General features: G+C 40.3%; 1 protein-coding gene across 1 annotated transcript; it reads right to left on the reverse strand.

Moving 5' to 3' along the window:
* Positions 1-89: 89 nt before the first annotated feature.
* Positions 90-935, reverse strand: LOC131694696 (histone H1A, sperm-like). Its single transcript, XM_058983175.1, has 2 exons — positions 339-935; positions 90-137 (listed from the first exon to the last, which is right to left on the reverse strand). The coding sequence occupies exons 1-2, from the start codon at positions 933-935 to the stop codon at positions 90-92; spliced, it is 645 nt and encodes a 214-aa protein (XP_058839158.1).
* Positions 936-13,740: the final 12,805 nt, after the last annotated feature.

A 13,740-nucleotide genomic window follows, 5' to 3' on the forward strand; every position in this document is an offset into this window, starting at 1 on the left:
GCTATTAATTTACCTGTACGTACGTTTATCTGAGCAAGAAACCGCGCCTATTTACTATAGTGATTTGTTTAATCAAACTAACGACTGATTTATCTTGCCAATCGGCGGGCCAGTTGAATGCGGGTGTGCTGCTCAAGCTAGAAAACTCATGGGGGGAACGGAGCATTGACGGAAAATAAGCATCAATCAATTCTTTACAATTTTGTTAGTCCTGAAAAGGACTGTTGTTTTGGGAGGACGCGCACGTTGTCGGGAATTTACTTCTTGCCGGCGGTGACCTTCTTCGGGGCGGTGGCGGCCTTCTTTGGCTTAGGTGCCTTCGGCTTGTTCGCTGCAGCCTTCGATGGTTTGGTGGCTTTCTGTTTAATGGCAGCCGTTACCGCCTTTGCAGGGGCAGCAGCTTTCGCTTTCTTCGTAGCCGATTTCTTAGCGGCCGCGATCGCCGCCTTGGGCTTGCTGGTCTTCTCACCACCACCAGCCGGCGGATTTTTCTTCTCCCCGGATTTAGTAGCCGATTTCTTCGGTTTTTTCGCTGCACCCGATGGTGGTTTCTTATCGCCAGCCGGTTTCTTTGCTTCGACCGTCACCTTAAACGATCCGGAAGCACCGGTACCCTTGGTCTGGGTGATGTTTCCCTTCTCGACACCCGTTTTCAAAGCCTTCCGGATAAACGGAGCCAGCCTGGCGACGTCACACATGTAGTTGACGGCGATGTACTTTTTGATCGCCTGCAGTGATGATCCGCTCCGTTCCTTCAGGGTCCGGATGGCAGCCAGAACCATCTCACTCACTGGTGGATGGGTTGAAGATTTTTTCGGTTTCTTGGCGTCACTCTTGCTAGCCTTGGCCGCCTGCTTCGGTGGTGCTTTGGCAGCTGGCGGAGAGGCGACGACGGCAGGGGCCGTGGCAGCAACGTCGATAGCAGTTTCAGCCATTGCGCGTTCGTTTGGTTTGGTTTTCTTCCACACACAGTTGTAGACGACGAGTTGATGGATGCACGATGATGCAAGTCTGCGAATATGATAACCGGGGGTCCGGTGTCTGTTGTTTAGGATCGTATTCATCGGCTCTGTTTGGGAACGCGTAGATGACGGTTGAAAGTTACTATTCGATCGGTGCCGGTAAAATTTTACGGACTGTTGTTTTAAATCAACCAAAATTGAATTACTGCTTGTGAAAAGTACACTGGAAGTTTGCATTCAATTTACTGCACTGTCCGCACCGTCCAAACTAACACCCGCTGAACATTCTGTGTTAAGCGTATGGCCGAATATTATCAAATCATGTATCCGACTATGGCGGCACGTGCAAATTGAATTGTGGAAAATAGGTTAATTTGAACCTTCTAGCAATTGGAAAACCTTTTCGGTGCTATCCAATCGAAAGAAAACTTCTCTCTATATAAAATTATTTCATTTTTGTACATATTTGCTCGAGCGGAAGTGCTCGTAATTTGGCGACCTGCGGAAAACGTTTCGGTCGGCTGGTCCTTTGCTGAAAACTTTCGTTATTAAAATTACTAAAACACAAAAAGTTAACGGGTGGCAACACAAATTTTGGATTTTTTTTTCTCAACCTGTCAAAAAAAAAAAAAAAGACAAACGATTTGATTGAAATTAGAAGATACGTTCTCCATTGTTGGCCAAAAATTAGTGAACATTTCAAACCGATCCGTAATTGGATGCTGTTCGGCGAAGCTTCCGTTTGATGTCGGAACAGGCGCGTAGTACGGCGTCTATGTCAACTTTGCTAATACATTTCGTGATCTTCTACCAGTCCACTTGTTTGCAATTCGTGGCTCTCAAAACGAAATCCGGAAGAAATCTGCGATTGGGCAACACTGAAGCAAATTGTGAAGCGGGTTGTGCTTTTTAGGGTACAAATGGAATCGAATGGGTATTCGGGAACGATTGTGTGTTTTTTCTTTTTTTTTTTGCTTTTTTTGCGAGGGAAGTAACTTGCTTCGTGCAAAACAAAATATTTACCCAAAATAATTTTTATCAACCGGCAAGCGGCATTGAGATTGCAGCGTCGAAAGGTGTTGTAAACAGTCGATGGCGCAACGTTTTCCCCTTTGAAATATTGTACCGTGCACTTTTCGCCGAGATTCTTGTGTTGCTCGTAGAACCGTACAACGCGCTCGCGAAATGCTTTCTTGTTTCGACGGCAGAGACAGACAGAGAGAAATACCTCGAAAAAAATCCAACATTTTAGTTGCGGATTTGGATTTTAGTGCTCTAATCATCAGTGTTATTTCGAATTGCTTTGGCTAACTCAAAATTCTATTATTTAGTATGTACTGATCAACTCGCTACATCGTTGTGTAGCAGACTTCTCGCATACATAGTCGTCGACATGGCTGTGAGCTGATAAACCGCACGCGTCGACCATCACACCCAGGTGCTTCATTCAGCGCACGCATCGATGGGAACGATTGTCCCCCGACACAGATCACAAGCTGGACTTTTTTTACGGTTGCTCAATCTCTCTCTTCCTGTGTGTGTGTGTGTGTGTTGTAATTGCTTCCTGATTGATACAGTACTAACTCACCAGCCATCAACTTTACTTTTATCATTCAGACCAGTTAAAGGTACGCAAATTCATAGGTAGACAGGTAGGTGAAAGCGTGGTAAGCTAAAACGCGCGCGCGAAAAAAAGAGTCGGTCGGCGGTTCGTTGCTATCGAGAAACGAGCAGTTTTGTCCCATGATACGCAAGCTCAGGAGAAAGAAAAAAAAGATGGGTGGGTAATGTCTAGGACATAACCGGAGTGTCGTGACTACTCGTTTGACTTGTAATTCAAATCGAATGATACTCAATGAAATATGTGGGAATGTTTCAAGTTATTCTTTATAATAATTATGGTGGTTCTGAAAAGAACCTTTGTTGTTGGCGTCTGCGTTGATAGGGGATGCGCTGGATTCTAAGCTCGTTGAGACATTCATTCATGAAATGAACAATTTTCTTGCTTTGAAATATCAATGTTAAAATCTCTCGAAACAGCCATCGGAATCTTTTCCGTACAGAAATGAACACGCTTAGCGAAAAACTAGGGGCGGGTAATGTCCGGGACATAACCGTGATGCTCATATTCTTAAAATTCTGCTTGTATCTCCTTCAAATGGCTAAATTTTGCGCATTAAGTTCGATTCACCGGGCTCAGCGAAATTTTCCTGGGGATCCCGTTCGTTAGTATATTCAGCAAAACAATTTTATTACCGAGTTCTCCGCGTTGAATACAGGTCAATAATTTCATATAATGATTTCAACATGCAGACAATGTACATGTATGACAGGTGGGAGTGTTCTGAAGTGGTTTTAGTGGAGGTAACAACATAAAATTATGTATTGGACATTTTACAATGATTCTCCTTAACCCTGCACAACCACGTGGTTGGCAGCAGAGGGTTAAGTTGTTTGGAAGAGATGACAGTTAATATATGATAACTAAAAATATAAAATTGTTCTATAAATTGCAAAGTTATTGCCGCGTTGACCTGAAAATTTGTCATTTCATTCATAAAGGAACAAGCATTGAAATTATGTCAATTTATGCTTTGCAAGATTTGAAATAGCTTCGAAGTGTGGTCACGACACCCCTGTTATGTCATATACATTACCAATCCATCTTTTTCCATTTTGCCTTTGTCCTAATAAGGACGGTTTGTGGATAACTATGTTGATTCAAGACGGGAATCTTTTAAAACAAATCAAACCTTGCCGACGATTGTTTTTACTGCGTACATCCGTACGATCTTTCCCCTTTCGCAGCTCACACCGAATGAGCACGATTTTCATCATGGTGTTCCTATTTATTGACTTTACAATGCAGATGGAAGGACGTCCTTTTGTTCGATAAATGAAAATATTTTCATCATTCGTTTTGGTGTAGCTTTCGCTTAGTGGTAGAGTTGCCACATTCACTGATTTTTTGGAAGGATTTGCAAAAACCTTCGGGTTTGTAGATTAGAAAAACATTTTCTGATTCACTGGTAAAAGTACAGAATTACCAAGCGCAAACTTAATACTAGTTAATAAAAGAAACTTTCTAATTAAATTCTTTTTCCATTTTGCCTTCGTCCTAATAAGGACGGTTTGTGGATAACTATGTTGATTCAAGACGGGAATCTTTTAAAACAATTCAAACCTTGCAGACGATTGTTTTTACTGCGTACATCCGTACGATCTTTCCCCTTTCGCAGCTCACGCCGAATGAGCACACTTTTCATCAAGCTGTTCCTATTTATTGACTTTACAATGCAGATGGAAGGACGTCCTTTTGTTCGATAAATGAAAATATTTTCATCATTCGTTTTGGTGTAGCTTTCGCTTAGTGGCAGAGTTGCCAGATTCACTGATTTTCTTGGATTTGCAAAAACCTTCGGGTTTGTAGATTGGAAAAACATTTTCTTATGATTCACTGGTAAAAGTACAGAATTACCAAGCGCAAACTTAATACTAGTTAATAAAAGAAACTTTCTAATTAAATTCTTTTTCCATTTTGCCTTTGTCCTAATAAGGACGGTTTGTGGATAACTATGTTGATTCAAGACGGGAATCTTTTAAAACAATTCAAACCTTGCCGACGATTGTTTTTACTGCGTACATCCGTACGATCTTTCCCCTTTCGCAGCTCACACCGAATGAGCACGATTTTCATCATGGTGTTCCTATTTATTGACTTTACAATGCAGATGGAAGGACGTCCTTTTGTTCGATAAATGAAAATATTTTCATCATTCGTTTTGGTGTAGCTTTCGCTTAGTGGTAGAGTTGCCACATTCACTGATTTTTTTGGAAGGATTTGCAAAAACCTTCGGGTTTGTAAATTAGAAAAACATTTTCTTATGATTCACTGGTAAAAGTACAGAATTACCAAGCGCAAACTTAATACCAGTTAATAAAAGAAACTTTCTAATTGAATTCTTTTTCCATTTTGTATTCGTCCTAATAAGGACGGTTTGTAGATAACTATGTTGATACAAGACGGGAATCTTTTAAAACAATTCAAACCTTGCCGACGATTGTTTTTACTGCGTACATCCATACGATCTTTCCCCTTTCGCAGCTCACACCGAATGAGCACGATTTTCATCATGGTGTTCCTATTTATTGACTTTACAATGCAGATGGAAGGACGTCCTTTTGTTCGATAAATGAAAATATTTTCATCATTCGTTTTGGTGTAGCTTTCGCTTAGTGGTAGAGTTGCCACATTCACTGATTTTTTTGGAAGGATTTGCAAAAACCTTCGGGTTTGTAGATTAGAAAAACATTTTCTGATTCACTGGTAAAAGTACAGAATTACCAAGCGCAAACTTAATACTAGTTATTAAAAGAAACTTTCTAATTAAATTCTTTTTCCATTTTGCCTTTGTCCTAATAAGGACGGTTTGTGGATAACTATGTTGATTCAAGACGGGAATCTTTTAAAACAATTCAAACCTTGCAGACGATTGTTTTTACTGCGTACATCCGTACGATCTTTCCCCTTTCGCAGCTCACGCCGAATGAGCACGATTTTCATCATGGTGTTCCTATTTATTGACTTTACAATGCAGATGGAAGGACGTCCTTTTGTTCGATAAATGAAAATATTTTCATCATTCGTTTTGGTGTAGCTTTCGCTTAGTGGTAGAGTTGCCACATTCACTGATTTTTTTGGAAGGATTTGCAAAAACCTTCGGGTTTGTAAATTAGAAAAACATTTTCTTATGATTCACTGGTAAAAGTACAGAATTACCAAGCGCAAACTTAATACCAGTTAATAAAAGAAACTTTCTAATTGAATTCTTTTTCCATTTTGTATTCGTCCTAATAAGGACGGTTTGTAGATAACTATGTTGATACAAGACGGGAATCTTTTAAAACAATTCAAACCTTGCAGACGATTGTTTTCACTGCGTACATCCGTACGATCTTTCCCCTTTCGCAGCTCACGCCGAATGAGCACACTTTTCATCAAGCTGTTCCTATTTATTGACTTTACAATGCAGATGGAAGGACGTCCTTTTGTTCGATAAATGAAAATATTTTCATCATTCGTTTTGGTGTAGCTTTCGCTTAGTGGTAGAGTTGCCACATTCACTGATTTTTTGGAAGGATTTGCAAAAACCTTCGGGTTTGTAGATTAGAAAAACATTTTCTGATTCACTGGTAAAAGTACAGAATTACCAAGCGCAAACTTAATACTAGTTAATAAAAGAAACTTTCTAATTAAATTCTTTTTCCATTTTGCCTTCGTCCTAATAAGGACGGTTTGTGGATAACTATGTTGATTCAAGACGGGAATCTTTTAAAACAATTCAAACCTTGCAGACGATTGTTTTTACTGCGTACATCCGTACGATCTTTCCCCTTTCGCAGCTCACGCCGAATGAGCACACTTTTCATCAAGCTGTTCCTATTTATTGACTTTACAATGCAGATGGAAGGACGTCCTTTTGTTCGATAAATGAAAATATTTTCATCATTCGTTTTGGTGTAGCTTTCGCTTAGTGGCAGAGTTGCCAGATTCACTGATTTTCTTGGATTTGCAAAAACCTTCGGGTTTGTAGATTGGAAAAACATTTTCTTATGATTCACTGGTAAAAGTACAGAATTACCAAGCGCAAACTTAATACTAGTTAATAAAAGAAACTTTCTAATTAAATTCTTTTTCCATTTTGCCTTTGTCCTAATAAGGACGGTTTGTGGATAACTATGTTGATTCAAGACGGGAATCTTTTAAAACAATTCAAACCTTGCCGACGATTGTTTTTACTGCGTACATCCGTACGATCTTTCCCCTTTCGCAGCTCACACCGAATGAGCACGATTTTCGTTTTTTTTTTTTTTTTTTCACGTTCAATCATTTATTGTTTCAATTCCTTTTTACATATCTGAATATTTTACATTTCAAGTGATTCAAAATATAACTATTTTTTTTTCATCTTTGTTTTTGGTTATTTACATTTGGTTTCGTTATTAGCATAGCCTAATCGGTTATTTTCAACTTATGTTGAATGATAGAGTGCCTTACACTAAACTAACTACTAATCTAACTACTATTCTAACTACAATACTAAGTCTTGTATCATTCGATACTCTGAGTTTTCACATTTGGTGGTAAAATTTTCATAAGATTTTCTTATTGTTTCTTCGATCGTTTCCACATTCGCTAATCTGTGTATATCCGCTATCCGTGTTCGCCAAGGTAGGTTAAGAATCATTCTCAAGCACTTGTTTTGTAATACTTGGAGTTTCTTTTTATGGGTGTTTGCACATGTAGCCCAGACAGGCATTGCATAGCATATTACTGGTGCGATTATTTGCTTGTAAATTGCTATTTTGTTTTTCGTGATCATTTTCGATCTTCTATTAATTAGTGGGTATAATCGTTTTATCAACATGGAGCATTTATTATAAGTTTTTTGTATGTGGCTTCTGAATAATAACTTAGAGTCGGCAGTCAACCCTAGATATACCGCTTCGGTAGACCATTCAATGGTAGTACCATTCAGCACAATCTTGCAGTCATTTGGTGGAGCTAATTTTGGGGATTTACGGTAGGGAAATAGTATTACCTGCGTTTTGCTGCAGTTAGCTTTGATTTTCCATATGTTCAGATAGTTACAGAAATTGTCAAGGCAACTTTGGAGTTTTTTGGTGATGTGTCTGGTTAATCTTCCCTTGCATAAGATGGCTGTGTCGTCTGCAAAGACTGAGAGGAAACAGTCGTTTGGGAGTTGTGGGATGTCCGCCGTGTATATATTATATAGCACTGGGCCCAGCAAGCTGCCCTGCGGAACTCCTGCAGGAATGCGAAAATCTTCGGAGAGAACACCGTTCAGCGAGATTTTAAAGGTACGGTTTGAGAGGTAGCTTTGAATGATCTTGATCAAGTAGTTTGGGAAATTATACCGGTAGAGCTTATAGACGAGGCCATCATGCCAGACGCTATCAAAGGCCTTTTCAATGTCCAGTAAGGCCATCGCCGTGGATTTGGATACTGCTTTATTTCTTCGAATAATTTGCATGACTCTATATAGCTGCTGAGTTGTCGAATGGCCAGCTCGGAATCCGAACTGCTCAGGAGGAAGGATATTGTTGTTGTTCACATGTTCGAGAATTCTGTCCAACAGCATTCTCTCGAAGAGTTTGCTTATCGCCGACAACAGGCTTATTGGACGGTAGCTAGTGGGGCTGGTGGGATCTTTTCCTGGTTTTATCAACGGAATAACTTTTGCCATTTTCCAACAAGACGGGAAATACAAAAGATCAAGACATTTGTTAAATACTTTTGCAATGAAAGTATAGGCTTCAGTGCTCAGCTTTTTTAGCACGAGGTTGAAGATGGAATCGAACCCCGGAGCCTTCATATTTTTACAGCGTTTGACGGCAGATGTTATTTGCTCGGTTGTAATTTTTTTGTTGGCTGGGACGTAACAAGAGGTATTGTTCAAGGTGACTAGTGTTTCTCGGACTGCTCCCTCCATAGGGCTAGTTATAGAGATACCAAGATTATGGGAATTCAAGATATGGTTTCCTATGGCATTAGCTTTTTCCTCTGGAGTAACTAGAATTGTGTTGTCTGTTTTTAGTGGGGGTATTTGCTGGGGTTTAGATTTTAGAATTTTTGCCACTTTCCAAAAGGGTCTAGAGTATGGATCTAAATTTTGAATATCATTGCTGAATCTGTCATTTTTTAACTGGGTAACATGAAGAGCTATAAGTTTGGTGAGATACTGTGCTGCACTTTTTTTAGTCAGGTCACCGGTTCGTTGGAATTGTCTCCGAAAGACGTTCCTTGCACGAATGATGCTTTGTATGGTGGGATCGAGATTGATAACCTTACCTACAACTGGTACCTTGCGGACGCACTCGTCTTCGGCAGCGAGGATGGCACGCTGAAGCTGCTCAATGCAATAGTCGATATCTTCGGTTGTCACAATCGGAGCTTCGAAGTTGAGTCGATGGTCCACTCTGCGACGGAATTCAATCCAGTTGACGTGATGGTAATCTTTTCGTAGTTGTCTGGTACCACGAACAGCAGTTTCATCGATGCGCTGCACCACCGGGTAGTGGTCGGAGCTCAGCTCGGTGATGGTGATGGGTTTCGACAAATTCAGATTCGTCAAAAAGAGGTCTATTGTAGAGGTCACACCAGCTGCAGACAGATATGTTGGTTGATCAGGAGCGTTGATAACAAAGTATCCGAGTTGTGCTTCGTCGAACAGCATAGTCCCATTTTTGTTGCGCCGGTAGTTTCCCCACAGCTCGTGACGAGCATTGAGATCGCAAGCAATGATGAATTTTTTGCGATGCCGTGTTAATTTGACTAAGTCATTTTTATATTTTCTGGCCATCCCGTTGCCGTCGTAGCATTGTCGAGGACAGTAGGCTGCTATGATTAACAGTGGTCCGCTGCTGGTTGTTATCTCAACTCCTATCGCTTCGATGACAGAGGTTTGGTAGTGAGGTTGTATGTTGAACTTGATGGGCTTTTTGATAGCGATAGCCACTCCTCCCCCATTGGAGTGCGTGCGGTCGAGTCGTACTAAGCTGTATCCTGGTATACTGAAGTTTGTTTGCGGTTTTAAAAAGGTTTCGGTGACCACTAGTATATCGGCTTCCTCCCTTGATGCCAGATCGATGAATTCCATGTGTTTTGGTTTGACAGCATGGGCATTCCAGAGCATGACTTTTAGCTCGTAGCTACCCATACTGGATAATAAACTCACCTAGTACGCGTATTTGGTCAGCACGTGTGTTGCACTGCTGAAGCTGGGTCCACATGGTGGTGAAAATCGGCAAAAGTTCTGCTGAAGAGTATTTGGGGGCTGACTGCGAACAATCCGGGTTCGGATTCGGTTGATGGGAAGATTGATTCCAAGCTGGGGCTGCAACGTTGCTATTTCTTTGGAATCCTGGGGGTGTTCCGACTCGTGGAACTTCTTCACGATCTTTTCCGATCGTTGGAAGATTTGGAAAGTTCGCTGCTGTATACGCTGGAACCTTATTCGGGTGACGACCGGGTTGATTTTTCGTTGACGCTTCCTTCCGGATTTTCTTATAGTCTTCACGTGATTTACAAATTCGATCCGTTGCACGATGATGCTTTCCACAGTTAGCACATTTATACCGCACCGCTCCTTCAATAGGACAGCTGGATGATTCGTGCTTCCCGGCACAATAGTTGCACCTAGCTGCCAGGTGACAATTTCGTGTTCCATGTCCGAAGTGGAGACACCGCATACACTGCGTGACATCTTTGTAAATGCCACGGTACGGTTCCCACGAGACAACGACATTGCCGATAAATTTCGCTGCTTTCAGGGCACCAAGAGTCACTGTGCCTTTTCGAAAATGTACGAGGTAGAGACAATCCCTGTACTCGTAATTTTCTTTCTTCTTCCTAGCGATTACATACACTGCTAAGGGTTGTAGTTTGTACCGCTCCTCCAGCTCGGATTTGATGTCTTCAGGTTGCATCACTGGTAGACCTCTAACGACAGCCTTGAAAGGTTTTTCTGAAGGCATGTCGTGGGTGAAAAACTGCGCTTTATGCTGGTTCAGATATGTTTTGGCTTTAATGAACTCGTCCATTGTCTGTAGCATCACCTTGATGCCCATTCTGGTAAGCTTAAATTGAGCACTGATGCCCTTCGCATGCAGGACCTTCTGCAGCTGCTCCAGCGGAATAGACTTCACGATCAGCGGGGGCAATTTGACAGTGACATTGGTTGGTGGACCATCCTGGCAATTATCCTGTTCCTGACCGAATCCTTGTAGATCACTAACGTTGACAGCTGTATGTTCACTTAATACACTGTACTGGTTGGCCGATAATAATGATGATTCGTCATCCTCGCGAGCTTTTTTCGACGGTTGCCCCGGCGTGCTAGCAGATACATTAACAGACTTAACAGTGCTGACGGTAGCGTTGGCCGATCGCCTACGGTAAATTTTCGGGCTACGGCCCGGTTTTTTCCGCTTTCCCATTTGCGGAGAGGGAAAGATAACGCGAGAGAAAAAATACGCGGAACTGCAAACTAAAACGAAAACTAAACTACTGCGCTTGACGTCTGCGCCACACGACGAACGTAAACCGAATGAGCACGATTTTCATCAAGCTGTTCCTATTTATTGACTTTACAATGCAGATGGAAGGACGTCCTTTTGTTCGATAAATGAAAATATTTTCATCATTCGTGGCAGAGTTGCCAGATTCACTGATTTTCTTGGAAGGATTTGCAAAAACCTTCGGGTTTGTAAATTGGAAAAACATTTTCTTATGATTCACTGGTAAAAGTACAGAATTACCAAGCGCAAACTTAATACCAGTTAATAAAAGAAACTTTCTAATTGAATTCTTTTTCCATTTTGTATTCGTCCTAATAAGGACGGTTTGTAGATAACTATGTTGATACAAGACGGGAATCTTTTAAAACAATTCAAACCTTGCAGACGATTGTTTTCACTGCGTACATCCGTACGATCTTTCCCCTTTCGCAGCTCACGCCGAATGAGCACACTTTTCATCAAGCTGTTCCTATTTATTGACTTTACAATGCAGATGGAAGGACGTCCTTTTGTTCGATAAATGAAAATATTTTCATCATTCGTTTTGGTGTAGCTTTCGCTTAGTGGTAGAGTTGCCACATTCACTGATTTTTTGGAAGGATTTGCAAAAACCTTCGGGTTTGTAGATTAGAAAAACATTTTCTGATTCACTGGTAAAAGTACAGAATTACCAAGCGCAAACTTAATACTAGTTAATAAAAGAAACTTTCTAATTAAATTCTTTTTCCATTTTGCCTTCGTCCTAATAAGGACGGTTTGTGGATAACTATGTTGATTCAAGACGGGAATCTTTTAAAACAATTCAAACCTTGCAGACGATTGTTTTTACTGCGTACATCCGTACGATCTTTCCCCTTTCGCAGCTCACGCCGAATGAGCACACTTTTCATCAAGCTGTTCCTATTTATTGACTTTACAATGCAGATGGAAGGACGTCCTTTTGTTCGATAAATGAAAATATTTTCATCATTCGTTTTGGTGTAGCTTTCGCTTAGTGGCAGAGTTGCCAGATTCACTGATTTTCTTGGATTTGCAAAAACCTTCGGGTTTGTAGATTGGAAAAACATTTTCTTATGATTCACTGGTAAAAGTACAGAATTACCAAGCGCAAACTTAATACTAGTTAATAAAAGAAACTTTCTAATTAAATTCTTTTTCCATTTTGCCTTCGTCCTAATAAGGACGGTTTGTGGATAACTATGTTGATTCAAGACGGGAATCTTTTAAAACAATTCAAACCTTGCAGACGATTGTTTTTACTGCGTACATCCGTACGATCTTTCCCCTTTCGCAGCTCACGCCGAATGAGCACACTTTTCATCAAGCTGTTCCTATTTATTGACTTTACAATGCAGATGGAAGGACGTCCTTTTGTTCGATAAATGAAAATATTTTCATCATTCGTTTTGGTGTAGCTTTCGCTTAGTGGCAGAGTTGCCAGATTCACTGATTTTCTTGGATTTGCAAAAACCTTCGGGTTTGTAGATTGGAAAAACATTTTCTTATGATTCACTGGTAAAAGTACAGAATTACCAAGCGCAAACTTAATACTAGTTAATAAAAGAAACTTTCTAATTAAATTCTTTTTCCATTTTGCCTTTGTCCTAATAAGGACGGTTTGTGGATAACTATGTTGATTCAAGACGGGAATCTTTTAAAACAATTCAAACCTTGCCGACGATTGTTTTTACTGCGTACATCCGTACGATCTTTCCCCTTTCGCAGCTCACACCGAATGAGCACGATTTTCATCATGGTGTTCCTATTTATTGACTTTACAATGCAGATGGAAGGACGTCCTTTTGTTCGATAAATGAAAATATTTTCATCATTCGTTTTGGTGTAGCTTTCGCTTAGTGGTAGAGTTGCCACATTCACTGATTTTTTTGGAAGGATTTGCAAAAACCTTCGGGTTTGTAAATTAGAAAAACATTTTCTTATGATTCACTGGTAAAAGTACAGAATTACCAAGCGCAAACTTAATACCAGTTAATAAAAGAAACTTTCTAATTGAATTCTTTTTCCATTTTGTATTCGTCCTAATAAGGACGGTTTGTAGATAACTATGTTGATACAAGACGGGAATCTTTTAAAACAATTCAAACCTTGCAGACGATTGTTTTCACTGCGTACATCCGTACGATCTTTCCCCTTTCGCAGCTCACGCCGAATGAGCACACTTTTCATCAAGCTGTTCCTATTTATTGACTTTACAATGCAGATGGAAGGACGTCCTTTTGTTCGATAAATGAAAATATTTTCATCATTCGTTTTGGTGTAGCTTTCGCTTAGTGGTAGAGTTGCCACATTCACTGATTTTTTGGAAGGATTTGCAAAAACCTTCGGGTTTGTAGATTAGAAAAACATTTTCTGATTCACTGGTAAAAGTACAGAATTACCAAGCGCAAACTTAATACTAGTTAATAAAAGAAACTTTCTAATTAAATTCTTTTTCCATTTTGCCTTCGTCCTAATAAGGACGGTTTGTGGATAACTATGTTGATTCAAGACGGGAATCTTTTAAAACAATTCAAACCTTGCAGACGATTGTTTTTACTGCGTACATCCGTACGATCTTTCCCCTTTCGCAGCTCACGCCGAATGAGCACACTTTTCATCAAGCTGTTCCTATTTATTGACTTTACAATGCAGATGGAAGGACGTCCTTTTGTTCGAT

The sequence above is a fragment of the Topomyia yanbarensis genome, unplaced genomic scaffold, assembly GCF_030247195.1.
Source record: "Topomyia yanbarensis strain Yona2022 unplaced genomic scaffold, ASM3024719v1 HiC_scaffold_12, whole genome shotgun sequence".
NCBI classification, from domain to species: domain Eukaryota; kingdom Metazoa; phylum Arthropoda; class Insecta; order Diptera; family Culicidae; genus Topomyia; species Topomyia yanbarensis.